At 37.1% G+C, this 18,021-nt stretch overlaps 1 protein-coding gene across 7 annotated transcripts in view; it reads right to left on the bottom strand.

The window, feature by feature from the left end:
• EZH2 (enhancer of zeste 2 polycomb repressive complex 2 subunit) overlaps positions 1-18,021 on the bottom strand; it is a 56,584-nt gene that overhangs the window by 8,353 nt on the left and 30,210 nt on the right. For 6 of the 7 annotated variants that reach the window (XR_014618244.1, XM_084282649.1, XM_084282652.1 and 3 more), the window contains exons 6-12: positions 15,433-15,576; positions 14,777-14,879; positions 14,072-14,235; positions 5,339-5,430; positions 4,090-4,330; positions 3,533-3,702; positions 3,072-3,166 (exon numbers count right to left, since the gene is read on the bottom strand). Coding sequence is in view for 6 of the 7 variants with exons in the window: in XM_084282649.1 (XP_084138775.1) it covers positions 3,072-3,166; positions 3,533-3,702; positions 4,090-4,330; positions 5,339-5,430; positions 14,072-14,235; positions 14,777-14,879; positions 15,433-15,576 (1,009 nt within the window). In the remaining variant the exon portion in view is untranslated. The remainder of the gene's footprint in view (positions 1-3,071; positions 3,167-3,532; positions 3,703-4,089; positions 4,331-5,338; positions 5,431-14,071; positions 14,236-14,776; positions 14,880-15,432; positions 15,577-18,021) is intronic. The other variant, XM_084282650.1, reaches the window with a different exon arrangement.

Here is an 18,021-nt window from a genome sequence, read left to right as displayed (position 1 = left end):
TTACTAGTAGTACACAGAACTAAAGCCTGAATGAGTACCCTATCAGAGGCAGATTAATGTCTTCATCTGCCCTATAATCTGCTATCTAAACCAGAAATATAAGGCAAGATCGGGCCTTGTGCACCAAGAACCGAAGGGAAGACAACAAAGCTGAGGAAGCACTCGCAACACAAGGTATCAGAAAAAATAAATAAATTGGAAACTGAGTGGCAGAATTCCAAACAAGCAGGTGGATTTGTACATCTGGTTGCTAACATCTGTAGGGCTAACAGCTTTGAAAACAAGCATTTCCAGAATTATGACAGCAGCTGTCAAAATGAGTTTTCTTCTTTGCTAACATGCATCTTTACACCATGAACTCTAGGCAGAACTGCATTAGCTAATCAAACATATTTGGTGAGTGAACAGTAGTCTAGGGACAGCAGGATGAAAATGAGAAAAATTGGGGGAAAAAAAAAGAAAATACTTTCAAATAAAGTTTAGTAAAGTAAACTCACATCTAAATAGAGGATGGGAAAGGGAAGGGAGAAAAAAATTAAAAATCAAGCAGCAGCATTACATGGCAATCAATAACAGATCCCTAACAATGCAGAGGAAAGAGTGCTGATTAAAGCAAGTGCAGTTCAGTTCCCAGCAATGGAAAAAAGCATATACATAAGAGAATGAACAGTACTGAAGAATGCTTTTTTTCTTTATTCATATTTTTCTATTGTCTGCTTCTTATGCAAAGTACTTATTCTGCTAGCAAAGCAGTGTTGTCACAAACTGCCAAGTTAATCTCTGATATATAAGACAAGTTCTAACATTTACCAGCTCTCCAAAAAACAACTACCTAAAAAGTTTTCTCCTGTCACTGATCAGTCTTATTACAGCTATCTAACTAAAGTGACACTGGAAGGAAGGTGAGAGCATCTTTTACTATCCCAAATGGGTGCAGTCATGCTAGCTAGTTGCTAAGTATGCCTACATGAGTACAAACAAGACCACATGGGAAATAGGCCATTCGGCTAACATTCGGCAGCTCCACTCACAAGACAGAACTGTCATTTTATCATACTATGTGAATATTTAAAAAGAAATTCAACAAAAAGCCTTATAAGAGAGAATCTGCTATCAAATCAGATAGAAAATGTCATTAACTAAGTCCTCTACTGCTCGTTCTCTCTTTGGTAAATGCTGCTTTTCTTTAAAGGCTGTGTACCACATCTGCACATGTAAAACCTGCAGACCAGGAAGTCCCTTGCAATGGGGAAGTGCAAAGAGAAGAAAAAGAACTATCCTGCCTCTAGAACTGGATTTACTTAATGACTGAGTAAAATCAAACTGGACTCAGCATAAGAACCAGACAAAGGCTTCCAGATGGTTTTCCCAATCACTAGGATTGTGCGCCATCTTTAGACAGTGCTCAGATTACACTTGTACATAGATGGGCTAAAAGGTTTTCCTTTTTTGAAAGACTACTGCACATAGAGTGGAGACTGCTTGATTGCCACATTCTCTGAAATCAAAAGAAAAATTTAACTTCTTCCTTCACTGAGGGCTAAAAAAAATAATTAAAAGGCATTTCAAAACCAAATCACTGGCATACAAGTTTTTTTCTTCTTTCTCGGCAACTAGTAGGAAGAAAGAAACATCAAGAAACTCCACATACTGGTATATTCTTTCATTTATTTAAAACAAAAAAGTCCTCAAACTCCTCCAAAACAATGTCAATCCATTAACCATACAATCCAGTTCAGTTTCAAAATGAATTTGAGTACTTTTAGTTGCGCTTTCCGAATAGATGTAGTGCCGCTATTTTTATAGCAATTTGCATGAACCTGAAAGCAAGCTTCCCAACCGAATATTCCAAACCTACACTGTGGCTAATAACTCCAGATTTAAACATCCAAGCCCCAAATTGCCCACAAACTTGAAAGCTGTGCCAAAAACATTAAGTCAATATAAGTTTTGCTTAGAACAGACAGAACCTCTTCCAGACGCTCACCAAATTTTTTCCTAGCTTACATCAGCTGTTTCTGTACTACAAAGCAGAAACATTCTACTCCAACAGTAGTTTTTGAACCAACATTAGGAATTCAATTAACCCTGAAAATAATAAATATACCTAGAATTACTGGGAGAAGAACTGGAAGAATGAACTTGGTAGAAGATAAGGAAAGTTAAAGGGAAAAATAGGAAATATGGAAAAAAAAGTGTACTTATTCCTTGCAAAAAGAAACGCTCTTGCTAATTTTCAGTCATTTATTTATTAATTTATCTCCTATTTTCTTATCCCTGGGAACAAAAATGATCACAACACACAAGTTGTCACATTTTTCAAACTTCAGGATTCTCAACAAAGACGATTACATTTCACTGACATTGGACAGTAAAAGTTTATAATTTCAACAGGAATTGTTATAGGTGGTCTTTCTAGCTCCAGCAAATGGCTTTATTTTGTACTTAATTGAAGGTTCTTAATTGCAGCCACATGTTAAATAATAATTCATTAACTTGTTTCTTCAGTTGAAGTTCTAGTTAATAATGAAGCTGGGTGCAATAAAGGAATTCCCACTGTCACCCCTCCCAAAAAGGCAATCCTAGTTTCCTGAAACATTTTTTCTTACTGATCATCTGAATAGAATTTTGATGGAATACATTTCAACGTAAAACCATAGATTCTGATTTGCAAAATAACATATAATCATTATTGAATACCACAATCATGCTTGTAAATTTATTATTTATTGCTGAAACAAAATTATACTGAAATATCCTGAATGTTTTAACTATCTATATAGATGAGTATTTCTAAACTAAACTTGATTTGCAACAATAAACCTATCCAGAATCTGACTGTTTAAGAGGTTAAAAAGAAGGGGGGAGGGAAGGGAAGTGGAAGGGTTACGCTTGCATACGTGGTAGTGCTTTTGTCTGAAAACAACACACTTTCATTTTATTGCTGCAAATTTTGTTTTTGAAAAGAAAAGGAGAGGAGCTGCATGACTTTTCCTTCAAAATAGTTTCTGTTCTTATCCCTTGCACCTCCAATTTACTGTTATGCTAAGGTTATTTAGTAACAAATTTACCTGTGTTTCCTTTTCTTCTTTCTGGGAGGAGTATCAACATCTTCAGCAGGGACTGGAGCAATAATACTAGATTCCTTTACTCTAAACTCATACACCTAACAAGAGATACCATAATACATCCACGATAAATCTCTCACTAGTAGAAAGTTGCTCATTTTCTAAGTTAATATGATTTCCTCCAACCAACATCTTACAGATTATATCTCTTTTCAATATATTCAAAGTTTATTATTTTTCTCCTTAAGAACAGATAGTCTGACTACAACTTCCTGTAAATTTAATTTAAAAAAAGGTTTAAAACTAACTTTTATATATATATGTGTCACATATTCTGTATCATAGCATTTTTAGGAAAAACAAGAAAATTAGTTAATTTTCTCTTTCAGCGCTAGTACTTCTGCACTTCAGTTTTTGAAAATAAAATACTATCATCCTTAGTAAGAGTTTTCCCCCCTCCTTACCTGCCTGCATGTTTTGGTCCCAATCAGTCTAGCAATTGCACAGAAGTTGTCATAGTAGGTGCCAATAAGAACTCTAAACATTGAGGCTTCTGCACCACTCCATTCCACATTCTCTGGAGGTTCAATATTTGGCTTCATCTTTATTGGTGTTTGACACCTAGAATTTGCTTCTGTAATAAATAGTTATTGAAAGCACGGAACAATGTAAGGTTATGTTTCAAATTTTTTCCACAGCCTTTACAAACATCAAATTATTAACCTATTCAACTGTAGTTAAAAGAGACTGCATTTTGGCTTGTTTCTTTTATTTAAGTACTATAACAAAACAGTAATTTTCACGCAGCTCTTAGAGAAGTTTAAAGTTAGGTAGCTACTCAAACTAGACATCTAACTTCTATACATAATTGAGACAATCTGTACATTTTGTTACAGGTTTCTACTAAACTCGTATTGTTTTTTCTCTGATTTCCATACATTTCAAATACATGGTTTCTAAGATTGCATGGCACAATCCAGATTCATGCTCTCAAGCACTGCAAATAATTAAAGAAGCTTACCAGAAGAACTAGATGTTTCATCTTTCTTTTCTTCTTCTTCTTTATCATTGTTTTCTCCTCCAGTTTCAGTTCCAGCTTCCCTGTCACTGTCTGTGTCTTTTGATTCCAATACATTTATTGTTGGTGTGCTGGGTCTGCTGGTGTTGTTTGGAAGTCTTCCCCTTCGGCGGCCACCTGGGCGCTTTGGTGGTGTCTTTATACGCTCAGCAGTCAGAGCAGCTGCAAACTCCTTTGCACCTTCCTAAACACAATACACTACACTTATCAGTAAAGAGTTTAAATGTGTTTTCACCTCTAGCCTGGGGTTGGCAGGTAATAGATTCTACTTACATACTCTACAGGCTTGCGTTATTCTACATTGTTCTGTAACTTAATCATGTATACATAAATTCTAGTTAATTTACGCCAATTATGCAAATTGTTTTTAATGTCTCTCTGTGTTCAAGTTTTCTATCATGAACATGAATACTTCTGATGCTACCATGAATAAATCTACATTTACAAAGTAATTATGTATTTCAATTCTACTTTCATTTTGGCTGCCAAGTAAAAAATAATTCAGTTGTAAGTTTCCGTCTTCCTAGGTGTAAGAAGGAATGAGAATTTCCCACTGCGAATAGCCTTCAAAACAAGAACTTTTCTTGCCTAAACAATATACATTCTGCATTTTTCAAAATACAATCAGTGGCAATTTGCCTTCTAATGAAAACAGATATGACAATAGTACATTTTCAGACTGGAAAACTAGATATGTAGTTTCTCACATTAAAAAAAATAGGGCAGGTATGAGAGAAATTTGAAATTATATTACTAACACTTTCCCCTTAATTTCTATCACATTTTTTCTTAAAAACTGTAATACTGGATATAACTCTCCTTCAGTAAACTAAATCTGTCCAATTTTTAGTTGATATGTAACTTATGAGAGCTAAGTCTATAACACCCAGTTCTTTAACTAAGTTAGACACAACGGCAGCAACATGACATTAGGAGGTAATGATCTTTTTTCCCTATAGCTATGTCAGAATACATCTAATAGAGTTAAAAGTTATTCATACTCAGACTTTCAATTGGTGATTAACGCTCTCCTTTCACAGAAACTAACAGATTTGACTCCAAGTGGCCCACAAATATAGGCATGTTTGTATACCTAGCATGTCCTAACACATACAGCAACACACAATAGCAGCTTGCTATTTTACAAGTATTTCTGCTTTGGTGAATTCTTACAGTTTATTTGAAATCTTACCAGATGTTGATAACAGTGCGGTCCACAAGGCTTATTATCTAATGCTGTTTCTGTATTCTTTCTTTTGTAAGTATTAGGAGTTGCATGGAATGCTGTTGAATCAAAGAATAACATTTTTAAACCTTAAAAAAATGCATTAGGTAACTAACTTCAAACAATATTCAAAACACAAGGTTTACCTAGACTTCACCAAAAAAAGCATAAAAACGATAAAAACTAGAAAAACACAAAATATATTCCAGCTACTGACATTTGCTTACCACTTAATTACACACAGAAAGCAGATGGGTAAGTTTTGCATATGCCTGTTTATATCAGTGAAGGCAATCATCACCTTTGTTTCATGTGTCAAGGAAGACTTGCTCTATCTCCCTTTCCAACAAACAGAACAAACTTGATTACCAAGTTAAACAGAATTATTCAGGATTTCTCCTATTAAGCGTTCATCTCTCAAGCTGTAAGAACCATATTTTCCATTTCTATCTTGTCAAAAAAATAGCCATGCACTTTACAAATGTGACAGACCCACTTTTCATTCTGGTTAGTGAGAAGGACTTACAGGCATTTTTACTCTAGTAGTTACTAGCACCACAACTAAGCCAACAGGCAGTAAGAGTCCAGTTCCTCTAACCTAGCTGCAAGGTAAAAATGAGTTAACAGCACACAATCATTACAGATCAGAACAGCCACAGTCAAGTCTGCAACTTGGAGAGAACTATTTCTTGTATCCTGGTGGCATCTGTAGAGCACTCAAGTTGCAAAATGGTGACCCAGAATGAAGCCAAACTGGGTACGCTGCAGATGCCACATTACCACCTTTACAACAGGATAACAAAGTTCCCTAGCCATTCCTTTGCTAGAGCTAATCTCTGCCAGCTCTTCCCTCACTTGATTAACAGCTTCCCAACAGAATGTTTCCAGAGTGACTGATTTTCCTGTTCTCACTGGAAGCATCAGGAACTCTTCAGTATCCCCTACTTAAGTAAAGTCTGGGAAACCTGTAGCCAAACTCACATACTTAAGTTCCCAAGTTGTTGTATCTCTGTTGTTCATTGCTGTATTAGGAGCTTTTCAAAAATACTATCCTTAGTTTTCTGCAATTTTCTTTAAAACAAAAAAACCTTTATCCTCAAAGATTTTTTGTTTGTTTATTTTAATACATATAAATAGTTTAATACAGGAAATAGCTTTTTCCCCTAAACATGGTAACAATGACATATACAACTTCAAGGAACAAGAATGGAGAACGTACTTAAGTCTAAAAAACATATAGGACTCAAGAGACTCCTGTTTGAAAATACAGATTCCCAAGCACTGCAGAACATATGCTGCAGTTTTACCACACTTACAGTTAAGCAACTGTAAGTCACAGTTAAGTTTTTCATCACTTGGTGAATAAAGAGTGCTACTGTGTGAACTGAAAGAACAAATCTCTCCTCCTCACCCATATTAATCCATAAGAAGGGCTCTTCTATATTAACAAAACTCACATCTTTCTTCAACAGATCACCACCATAGCTTTTCCTACTCATTGCTAGATTCTACATAAGGCTCCTCTTTATAATCCACTACGCCTTCAAGATTGAACATTTTAAATGCAGTTATTCCCCTGTTAAAAAAAGAATATCTGTCAGCTGTTATGGACAGAGCTTCATATGTCTTCACAGAAGGTTTTTACAATGAAATAATGTTTCAGTGATCTGGTTTGCAACACAGCTTCATAAGCACTTGATTTGGCACCTGCAGGGAAGGTGAGCTAATGAGTTAATGAGTGCTTCTTCAGGAAGCCCCTCTAGTGAAATCACTCCATCTTAAAACCACCACTGCATGCTCCCCTCTTCCATGAGGGATGATGTGGTAAAAATTTCATTTAAAATTCTGTAATTTTATGCTTGTATTAATAACAAGAGTACATAGGGATTTCAGGGAAGCAATGTATTTTTCCAAAGCTGGGCTTAAAAAGTTATAAATGGATACAAATATTTCACTAATTAAATATTGCATCTTTTTTTTCCACATATATTACATTTTATAAATTTGTAAAAATAAAAAAGCTTCAGTTTACCACTTTCTGACATACAGATATGTAAAAATTATTTACACACAAGTATATGGATGTAATTTATGCACATTGCTGCTATTAGCATTTCTTCCTCTCTTCCCCCACATTTCAGTTAAAATCTTTTATGTAGTATGTCACTTCTCATGCTTCATATATCCTTGAAGAGTTCATGTGTTCTGCAGTTAAAATAATTTAAATAAGAAACCATACAGTTTAATGCCAAGTTATTCCACCCTTTGCCAGCTTTTGAGAAATGAGATAATAGGAGCTTCTCAACAAAAAGTGGAAAGGAAAAGTCACATTTTTCAACAATGCATCTTTAAATTTGCATCGTATACCATTTTATTCATTCAAGCTTGACTGTTTTACTCTCTCTTCACACCACAAGGAAAATGATTTTGCAACAATGCAAAAGAACAGTAAAATATTTGCTAGCCATGATCCATGTCAGACTGCTGCAACATGCAGAAATCAAAACTATTGTTTCTACATATGCCACTCGGCAATGCAAGTATTTCTCTTCCAAGTTTGTGAGGTCCTAAAACAAGTTAAAACAAGTTCTTATTTATTAAAATTTTCTTTTCCTCTTTTCCACTAGATAATAAAGAAACCCTTCTCATTTGTAAAATCAAATCCTTTGACTTTTTAAACCAGCAAGACCAAAAATATGCTATACCTTAAAATTAATCTTAGAATCGTATCTTATATTCTGCTATTTCCAAAACACACAACACCATACACCATACAGTACTGACCACTATAAACAGAATCTACCACAATGGTTGCAAGGTATTTGTGAGACTTGTTACAAAAGAAAGGACCAGGACGAGATATAAAAATTTTTTATAGCTGTATTCTGAATGTTGCAAACAATAACATATATTTTTTTCAAAACAGATGACTTTGTAGATTTTTCTAAGTAACTAAACTCAATTTCTTTAATAATTTCCTTAAATTAATTCTAAAATTGTTCCACTATGAATGTTTTCCATCTTTGCGATCCACAACAGGCTCAGTTCTCAACTTTTTCATGAAAGCACACAGGCAATAGCTTAACCTGAAATGTACATTTGCTTCACAGTCAAGCTATTTGGGAAATTCTCCCTACCTGATATTTTTCCTTCTTCTAAATTCTTTGTTAGTCCAGACACTTAGGCATAATTCCTTGCTGTCAGCAAATGAAGTCGGTACACAAGTTTTTTTCAGTAATGCCATCACCTGCACATAAAGGGATTGCCAGCTCATCAAGGGGACTAGACATATTAGAAATCTAATGATAATTTTTCCAATATTTAACTCAAACTTTCTACAATGAAGATTTGAAACTATATAAAATAAGGATAAACTTAACAAGGACAGACTCTAAGAATGGGAGTTGTAAGATCAAAAACAGAACTAATAGAATTCCTGTACTTTTTATTTTTTAATTCTTTATGCCTTCTCCAGAGATTTCTGCTTACAAATTAGATCCCAGGAGCGAATCCAGTATACTTAGACTAACAGTCTTAAAACTTCACAGAAAGTGAAGAGGTCATAGAAGTGAATTTTCTCAGTTCTTAACAGACAAATTCCTATCTCTAGTCACACACAGACACAGGGGAAAAAAAATAAAACTTTTTCCTTTGCTGTCACTACAGAAAAAAGCAGAAGGAAGCAACGCATCCAAAGCAGTGACCAATCATTGCAGAGGTGGGATTTGGATTATGTCTTCAGGGAATGGTGACTGAAGCATCAGTTTACTACACCAGTATCCACTCTGGTTTGCTGCATAGTGAAATGGTCTCTTTGCAATGATAAACTATTTTTTTTTTAAGAAGGTCAGCAAGAATGAACATGCTGCATGAGCTGTCATGAAAAGCATAATTATTACAGGTAACTTTACAGTCTTGATGCACAGCGGTGTTCTGAATGCCTCCACACTGAAAACATTATTCTTCCTTCTGTTAAGGCCCTGAAAACCTGAAGAAATTTAAGTTCATCATAGGATAGCTCAGGTTGGAAGGGACCTTAAAAGATCCATCCATGAGATCAGGCTGCCCAAGGCCTCATTCAGCCTGGCCATAAACACCTCCAGGGATGGGGCATCCACAACCTCTCTGGGCAACCTGTTCCAGCATCTCACCACCCTCTCAGTGAAGAATTTCCTCCTAAACTCTAAACTAAATCTCCCCTCTTTCAGTTTAAAACCATTCCCCCTCATCCTATCATTACCTGATTGAGCAAAAAGTTGTTTTCCATCTGTTTTATAAGCCCCCTTCAAGTACTGAAAAGCTGCAATGAGGTCTCCCTAGAGCCTTCTCTTCTCCAGGCAGAACATCCCCAGCTCTCTGTCTTTCTTCACAGAAGAGGTGCTCCAGCCCCCTGATCATCTTCATGTTCCTTCTCTGAACCTGCTTCTCTGAACCTGCTCTAACAGCTCCACATCTTCCCTTGTGCTGGGGGCCTCAGACCTGGACGCAGTAATCCAGGTGGGGCCTCACAAGGGCAGAGTAGGGCAGGGGGGACAACAATCTAGCTGCTGGCCACTCCTCTTTTGATGCAGCCCAGGACACAGTTGGCCTTCTGTGTTGAAACACACTGCTGTCTAATGCAGAGCCTTTTGTCCACCAGAACCCCCAAGTCCTTCTCTGAAGGGCTGCTCTCAATGAGTTCTTCTCCCAGTCTGTACTCATGTCTGGGATTGTCCTGACCCAGGTGCAGCACCTTGCACTTGGCCTTGTTGAACCTCATTAGGTTCACATAGGCCTGCTTTTCTAGCTTGTCTAGGTCTCTTTCGATGGCATCCCTTCCTTCTGTTGTATCGACTATACCTTGGTGTCACCTGCTGACTTGCTGAGGGTACATTCGATCCCGCTGTCTATGTCATTGATAAAGATATTAAAAAGTACCAGTCCCAAGACAGACTCCTGAAGGACACCACTCGTCACCAGCCTCCACTTGGACATATAGCCATTGACCACTGCTCTCTGGGTGTGACCTTCAAGCTAATTCCTTATCCACTGAAAGGTCCACCCCTCAAATACGTGTCTCTCCAATCTGGAGATCAGGATGTCATGTGTGACTGTGTCAAAGGCCTTACAGAAGTCCAGGTAAATGCCATTGGTTGGTCTTCCCTTATCAACTGATGCAGTCACTCCATCACAGAAGGCCACCAGATTGGTCAGGCACAATTTGCCATTGGTGAAACCATGTCTGTCTCTGATCACCTCCTTACCCTGCATGTGCCTTAACATTGCTTCCATGATCTTGCCAGGCACAGAGGTGAGGTTCACCAGCCTGTCGCTCCCCAAGTCCTCCTTTTGACCCTTTTTTAAGATGAGGTATTGTTTTCATTTTTCCAGTCACAGGGGACTTCGCCTAACTGCCAGGACTTCTCAAATATGATGGAGAGAGGATTGGCTACTATATCAGCCATTTCTCTCATGACCCTGGGATGCATGTCATCAGGCCCCATGGACTTCTATCTGTTCAGTTTCATCAAGTGGTCTCAAACCTGCTCTTCACTTACAGTGGGAGGGATTTTGCTCAACCAGCCATCACCAGGGACTGGGAAGCCTGACTGGCAGTGAATTCTGAGGCAAAGAAGTTGAGTACCTCAGCCTTCTCCATGTCTCTTATTATCAGTTCTCCCTTCTCACTTACTAGAGGGTATAAACTCTCCTTGGCCTTTCTTTTCTGACCAATGTGCCTATAGAATCCTTTCTTGATAGTCTCTGCATCCCTTGCCAAGATTAGTTCTATCTGTGCCTTGGCTTTCTTAATCCCATCCCTGCATATCCGGACTGCATCCCTGTACATCCAGACCACATGTCCCTGCTTCTGCCTGTGCATTTCCTTCTCACACCTGTTTGACCAGCAGGTTCTTGCTGAGCCATGCCCATTTCCTGCTTTCCCTTCTTCCTTTCTTATACATGGGGATGGAAAGGGATGGAAAGCTCTTGCACTCTAAGAAAAGCATCCTTAGAGGGTTCCAGGAGGATCTCGCCCACTATGTCTTTGAACAACTGCAAATTCGCTCTTCAGAAGTTCAGGGATTTGCCAAGCCCATATTCCTTGAGAACACAAACTTAACCAGGGCGTGATCAGTGCAGCCCAGACTGCCTCTGATCTTGACCTCTCTAATGAGTTCATCTACACTGGTGAGCATCCAGTCCAGTAACACTTCTCCTCTGGTTGGTTTATCTAGTACCTGGACCAGGAAATTATCCACTACACACTCTGAAGTATGTCCATGTCTTTCTTGTACTAGGAGCCCAGAACTAGACACACTGCTCCAGGTGTGGTCTCACCAAGGGTGAGTAGAGGAGAAGGATCACCTTCCTTAACCTGCTGGCAACACTTTCTTTAATGCAGCCCAGAAGACCATTGGCTTTCTTTGTAGCAAAGGCACATTGCTGGCTCATGTTCAACTTGGTGTCCACCAGGACCCTCAGGGACTTTTCTATAAAGCTGCTTTCCAGCTGGGTAGCCCCAAGCAAATACTGATGCATTCCCGCCATTCAGCCATTTTTCAGTTCACCTCACTGTGTGCTTATCCAGCCCATACTTCAATAGCTTCTCTCTGAAGATCTTATGGGGGACAGTATCAGAGGCCTTACTGAAGTCCAAATAGACAATATCCACTGCTCTCCCATCATCTACAAGGCCTGTCATTTTATCATAGAAGCTTATCAGGTTGATCAAGCACGATGACTTCTTAGTAAATCCATGCTGACAACTCCCAAGATGTTTTGTCCTTCATGTGCCTGGAAATACTTGCCAGGATCTTTCCAGGGATTGAGTTGAGTCTGACCTGGGTCAGCTCCCTGGGTTCTCCTTCTAGCAGTTCTTGAAAATAGGAGTGACACTTGCTTCTCTCCAGTCTCTGCACTTCTCCGAGTTGCCACAACTGATCAAAGATTGAGAGCCACCTTACAGCATTTGCCAGCTCACTCAGCATTCACAGGTGTATCCCAGAAGGGCCCACAGACTTACGGTATGTATGTTCGTTCAGTTCTACTTCTAACATTCTTCAAAAATGACTACGAAAGGCATATCTATATACAGGCAGATCTACATGAACTATGTTAATCATTGAGTATATGCATATTCTTAAAGAAGCCCACAACTTCAGTGGAAAACTCTTCCAAGTTTATAAAAGATACTGAGAAAAATAGCCAAAAAAACACTGCTGCAGAAATACCTAAAATCTTCCGGGGCACTACTGTAAAAAGTTTGTTCTCTAAGTGTCTGAACAGTGTTTTCTTGTTGACTTAAAAACCAAAATGCTTTTGGAAAAGGTAAACTATACTGGCATTCAAACTCCCTGAGACTACTGACAGCGTCAAATCTCCTTAAAAGAAATTCCAGAATAATATATTTGCCAAGAGGTAGCATACAGCTTCACTTCCTTGTCCTACAGACTACAGCTGCATGCAGAACACTTCTTGAAATGAGTCAGTCAGGCAACTAAGGCACATTTAAACAATATCTATAGCTTCACAGGACACACGATGTTGAAGCTGGCTGGACAAGACAGCAGCTATATCTCCAGAAACTTATTTTCTTAAACACTGAGAGGTAAGAGTTTCTCTGCATGTATTTTCAAGCAAGACGAGCCAAAAGAATACAGGGAAAAAGTGAAACTAACTGACCTAACTCCAAAAGCCACAACTGTTGATGAAACTAGAAGTTTCCCCACCACTCCCCATGTAAGAACAACACCATTTCCTCCTCAAACTATGAGGCAACTAAGGGATACTAAAAAGCACCAGCACTGTGTAAAGCCTTTTGGATGAAGTACAAATACAGGCAGAATGCATGCATGCTGGATGAGGAGCTGCTGACAAAGCATGAAGATTTCCAAATGAATATGCATTTATACTTGCAGTCTAACATACATATGAGCAGTTAAGTCAAAAGAGAAAAAGTATTTGAAATAAAGGACATCGTAGTATTTAACTAAGGTCCAAACCACTTCGTATTTGACCATTAGGTTCCCCTTTACCTTTGACTACATTCTCAGAGAAATAATTGTCTCAATTAGCAGTTCTGAATTTCTCTTACTCTTCATATTTTGCAAACGGAAACTAATGTCATTGCTAACTGTCTTTTTGAATTCCCCAAAAGTGTGGGTCAACACAAAAGGAATTCAGTGGAAAGGATATCACAGTTACTAAAATTCAACTGTCTGAAACTATTCTTTTTCAAATCAGACAGGTGAAAGTGACCTAAGAGAATGAAAGATAAAACTGTTTGTGGATGGATATTCATTGTCCCTCCTGGAAGACAAAGCAAGTCTGTTGAATAACTGGATATTTTTATACAGAATCATATTCCATTATCGGTTTTTCTGCACAAACCGCAAAGGTGTAACACAGAAATAGTAGTGGGAAAAAGGGTAGTTCTCCTGAAGAACAGATAAATAGAAATAACATCACAGGCTGGTCTAAGCCTGCAATTCTACAAGCATTCCTAAACGCAAAAAGCATAACAAACCCCAAACAGGTGCATTCAATTTTCTGAGGTATAGTTTTCCCTACAAAATAGTGTCAACATGGACAAATTACTTCTGTAAACTTTAGTGATAATAATACTTTCATTTCTTTTTACTTCCTTCTGTATTGCATCTTATGCTAAGTTTTCTGACTTGCAAAAAGCAAAAGATACAAGCACAATACAATTGTACTTACGATGCAAGAAGCAATCATATTTAAAACAGCGCCTACAGAAGAGTGTGTGAAAAGAGTGTAAGCTTTGCTCCCTCTGAACAGATTTAGCGTTTGGTCCATCAATATTTGGTGTGCATTCAGGAGGAAGAGCTCCTGGAAGCTGCTGCTCAGTGAGTTCTTTGTATCTTAGAAGAAAAAAATACAAGTTATTTATTCAGTACAATGAAAAACAAATTTTTACAAGTACCACTCTGTTTCAGTGACAAAATTTTTATAAAAAATTGTAGGTAATGCATCAGCTAGAAAGGTTCATCAGCAAGTAATATGACAAGTTAGTTCTATACTCATTAACACAAGTACAAAATTGCTAGGAATGCATGCATTTACTTTGAAACTCACCTCTTCATATGTATTACTCACTAACACCAAAAAGGTGGCTTTTTTTTTAAACAGCTTTTATTTTACCACTTCAAGAAAATGGCATTAAGCACACACAAGCACCCACTTTTCAGTAGTTTGAAATGAAAGCTAATAAACCTCTATTTTTCGACTCAATTGGAGAGAACAGCCAGTTACCTTCAAATATCACTTGCACTAGAGTAACACAACAGCCACAAAACCTGGAAGCTAGGGGGACCATTCCTTATCAACAAATACTTAATGAAGTTGAGGAATCTTTGTTTCATAATTCAGCAAAGCAATATATACTAAGAAATATTTTCTTACTTCTCTTTCAGTTCTTCTGCTGTACCCTTGTCTGGAAACATTGAAGAAATGGCTTCAAATATCTTGTCAGAAGGAAACCTCCGAGGTGGATGACTTTCTTTCTCTGTCAAAGAAGCAAAATTTTGGAAAACAAACAAACAAAAATTATATTTCTGTTCCTTTGCTACTTCAAGGAGGTGTTCAAAGAGGGACTTCGCCAAAATCCTAATAAAAAAAGAAACAAAGGTTTTTATTTCTAAATTACTGAGAATTTAAATTAAACTCCTTAAAGTGATCTTTCCTGCTGACAGAATTGTACTAATAAAATTTGGAGAAAACACTATTTCACCAGCAGATGGAGATGGCAATTCAGAACTGTCTACTTAAGAACAATATTATTTCATTTTCTGAGGCTTACCAAAGTTTTTATTAGACTGATTCCCAACTGATTTTTGAGCATTTGATTGTCTCAATTTGGAGAGAAACAAAAGTTGACAAAAGCATTTTTGTAGTATTCTCTGTAAATTTCTTGAACTAAATGGCAAAGGAAATGATGAAGAAAATGATGTTACTTTAGATCTGAAAACTATTAAGTTGAAGGGTTTGAACAAATTTACCAAGTGATTAAAGAAAAGTTTTTTTTGGTCTTAAATTTTAAAGTCTGCAGACAGACATACCCATCCTGTTACCTTCCCGATCTTTTTGCTTGTCATCTCTTTCATCAGGATTGTCATCTCCATCATCATCATCTTCATCATCACTATATTGACCAAGTGCATTGACCAGCTCAACAAATATTTCATCATTGATAAATCCACATTCTGAAATTCAGCAAAATTGGGAGTGAACAGAAAAGCACATGGTATATATGAAATATTTTTAATACTCCCTACATTTGAATTATGGCAAAAGCTGTAATTTACTAAAAACAAATTTGTATTTTTCCTTCTTCGTTTCAATGTATGAACTCAGAAGAATTAAAAATACTTGGTATTCATTTTTTAACCTGAGAACTGGAATGGGGAGAAAAATTTTTGAAAATTCTTTTAATCTCCCCATTCTTCATACTAGTAAACAAGAATATATCTCTCTTTCTTAATAGATTTTATTTTTTCTTTTAAGAGTAGAGTTACTAGCTAGATTGTTTATTATTGTATATTATTTTATACCAGAATCCCAAGTCCAGTGTGGTTGGGTTAAGCCAGCCTTATGCATGCAAAGCCAGCCAATCCATGCAAACAGACTATGAAACTATCCTTAGACAGGGAATCCCCAGAGCGACTTTCGGCGGGTATTTTTTAGCATATATTTCCACTACTGTAGGTTCACCGGCAAGGAAATATAAACAACAATTTCACAAGAAAACTCAAGGATACAATGCTATGTATTTGCTTTTTAGCTCAGATTCAGATTGTGAAACTCACAGGGCAGCACAGATGGACAAAAAGGCATTTTTTTGCAGAGAGGAAAACTGTAGTTAACATTGACATACTGCTGTTACTTCTCAAGAAATAACTGAACCATGTGGCAACTGTAGTGCTTTCACCCTACTTCTGAACTTGAACGGGTATGGATGTCACAATGTAACTTGAACGAAGCTCATAGATTTATTAATACACAGATAATTCAAAGAGCCAGACATTTGCATGTTTTAAACAGAACTCTCAACATACCCACGTAGATTAGTAAGAATTTCTCTCCCAAAAGTGCAACTACAAAACTATTTTATAATTATGGCTCATTTTATATATATATATATATATATATATATATATATATATATATATATAAAAGTAAATATATATATATATATATAAGTAAATATATATATATATATATATAAGTAAAAGGAAATGCCTCTGGATTACAGATTTCCATAGCATTTAAATTTCATTATAGCCACACAAAAAAACAGTTACTGGAAAAATAAAAAGAACTCTTTTGACTTTTGCTAGACAGGTACAAAGGACCTGAATAATTGCCATAATGAACATGGGACTCGAGGCAGTGAAAGAAGATTATTTTTAATACTGGACTCAATAATAAATTAAATAATAAATTAAAAATAATAAATTAAATCAGTAATACATTTATTAGTAATGTCAACATTTTGACCTAATCAGTTCTCTGACAAGAGTGTCAACAACAATCAGTAAATTTGTAAAATTATCCAAAGGCAAAAAACAGTGATGTTCTTTCAAGAAATATAAAGGCACCACGTGTCCTGAGGACATTAACAAGACTGATGTAGGACTGAGTAACATTTACTATTGAATTACAGGCTTAACTTTCATGAGTGACACAAAATGTACTCAGAAATGTAGTTTTCCTCCTTAGTCACTCCTGCATTAACAGGAATGTAAAAGTAGCACTGAAAGAAATGATTCTGCTTGGGACAGAGTGGGCAAGGAGCAGAACAGGACAAATGTTTTTGTGAAGGTGAAGCAGATTAGTCAGAGAAACTTTTACAACTATAAAATTAGGCTTGTATAAGCCATTCTGAGTACACAGAATGATACACAGAGCAAGCAGATCTACTGATTCAAGAAAAAACTATACATGTGAATACATATACATACTGTAGATTGTTACATATACACTGACTGGAAGAAGGGAAATAGCTCCCATTTTTAAAAAGGGAAAAAAGGAAGACCCAAGGAACTACAGGCCAGTCAGTCTCATCTCTGCCTGGAAAGATCACGAAGCAGATCCTCCTGGAAACTATGTTAAGGCACATGGAAAATGATGTGATTGGTGACAGCCAGCTTGGCTTTACTAAGGGCAAATCAGTGACCTTCTACAACAGGGTTACAGCATTGGTGGATAGTGGAAGAGCAACTGATATCATTTACCCGGACTTGTGCAAAGCATTTGACACTTGTCCCTGTTCCCCCTCCCATCCCTGGAAGTGTTTAAGGCCAGGCTGGATGGGGCTTTAAGAAACCCGGTCTAGTGGAAGGTGTCCCTGCCCATAGCAGGGGGGTTGGAGTTATATGGGTCTCTACAGTCCCTTCCAACCCAAGCCATTCTATGATTCTCTGATACAGTGTACCAAGAGAAGGATACAGCATTACACACAGTCTTTACAGTCTGATTTATAGAACCAATGCTTTTAAATAGCAAATAATTTGTGATAACTAATGAAAAATTATTTACACCTTGCAGGTAAGGGAAGAAAATCAAAACCCACAAAAGGTTGTTCTACTGAATGTCATTTGTAAGTGTTGTTATAATCAGAGTTTTACATGCATCTCCTGCTACTTTCT

This window comes from Netta rufina (assembly GCF_964035555.1).
Source record: "Netta rufina genome assembly, chromosome: 2".
Lineage (NCBI taxonomy): Eukaryota > Metazoa > Chordata > Aves > Anseriformes > Anatidae > Netta > Netta rufina.
Note: the sequence above shows the minus strand (reverse complement) of the source record. Positions and strands in the feature narration are given on the sequence as shown.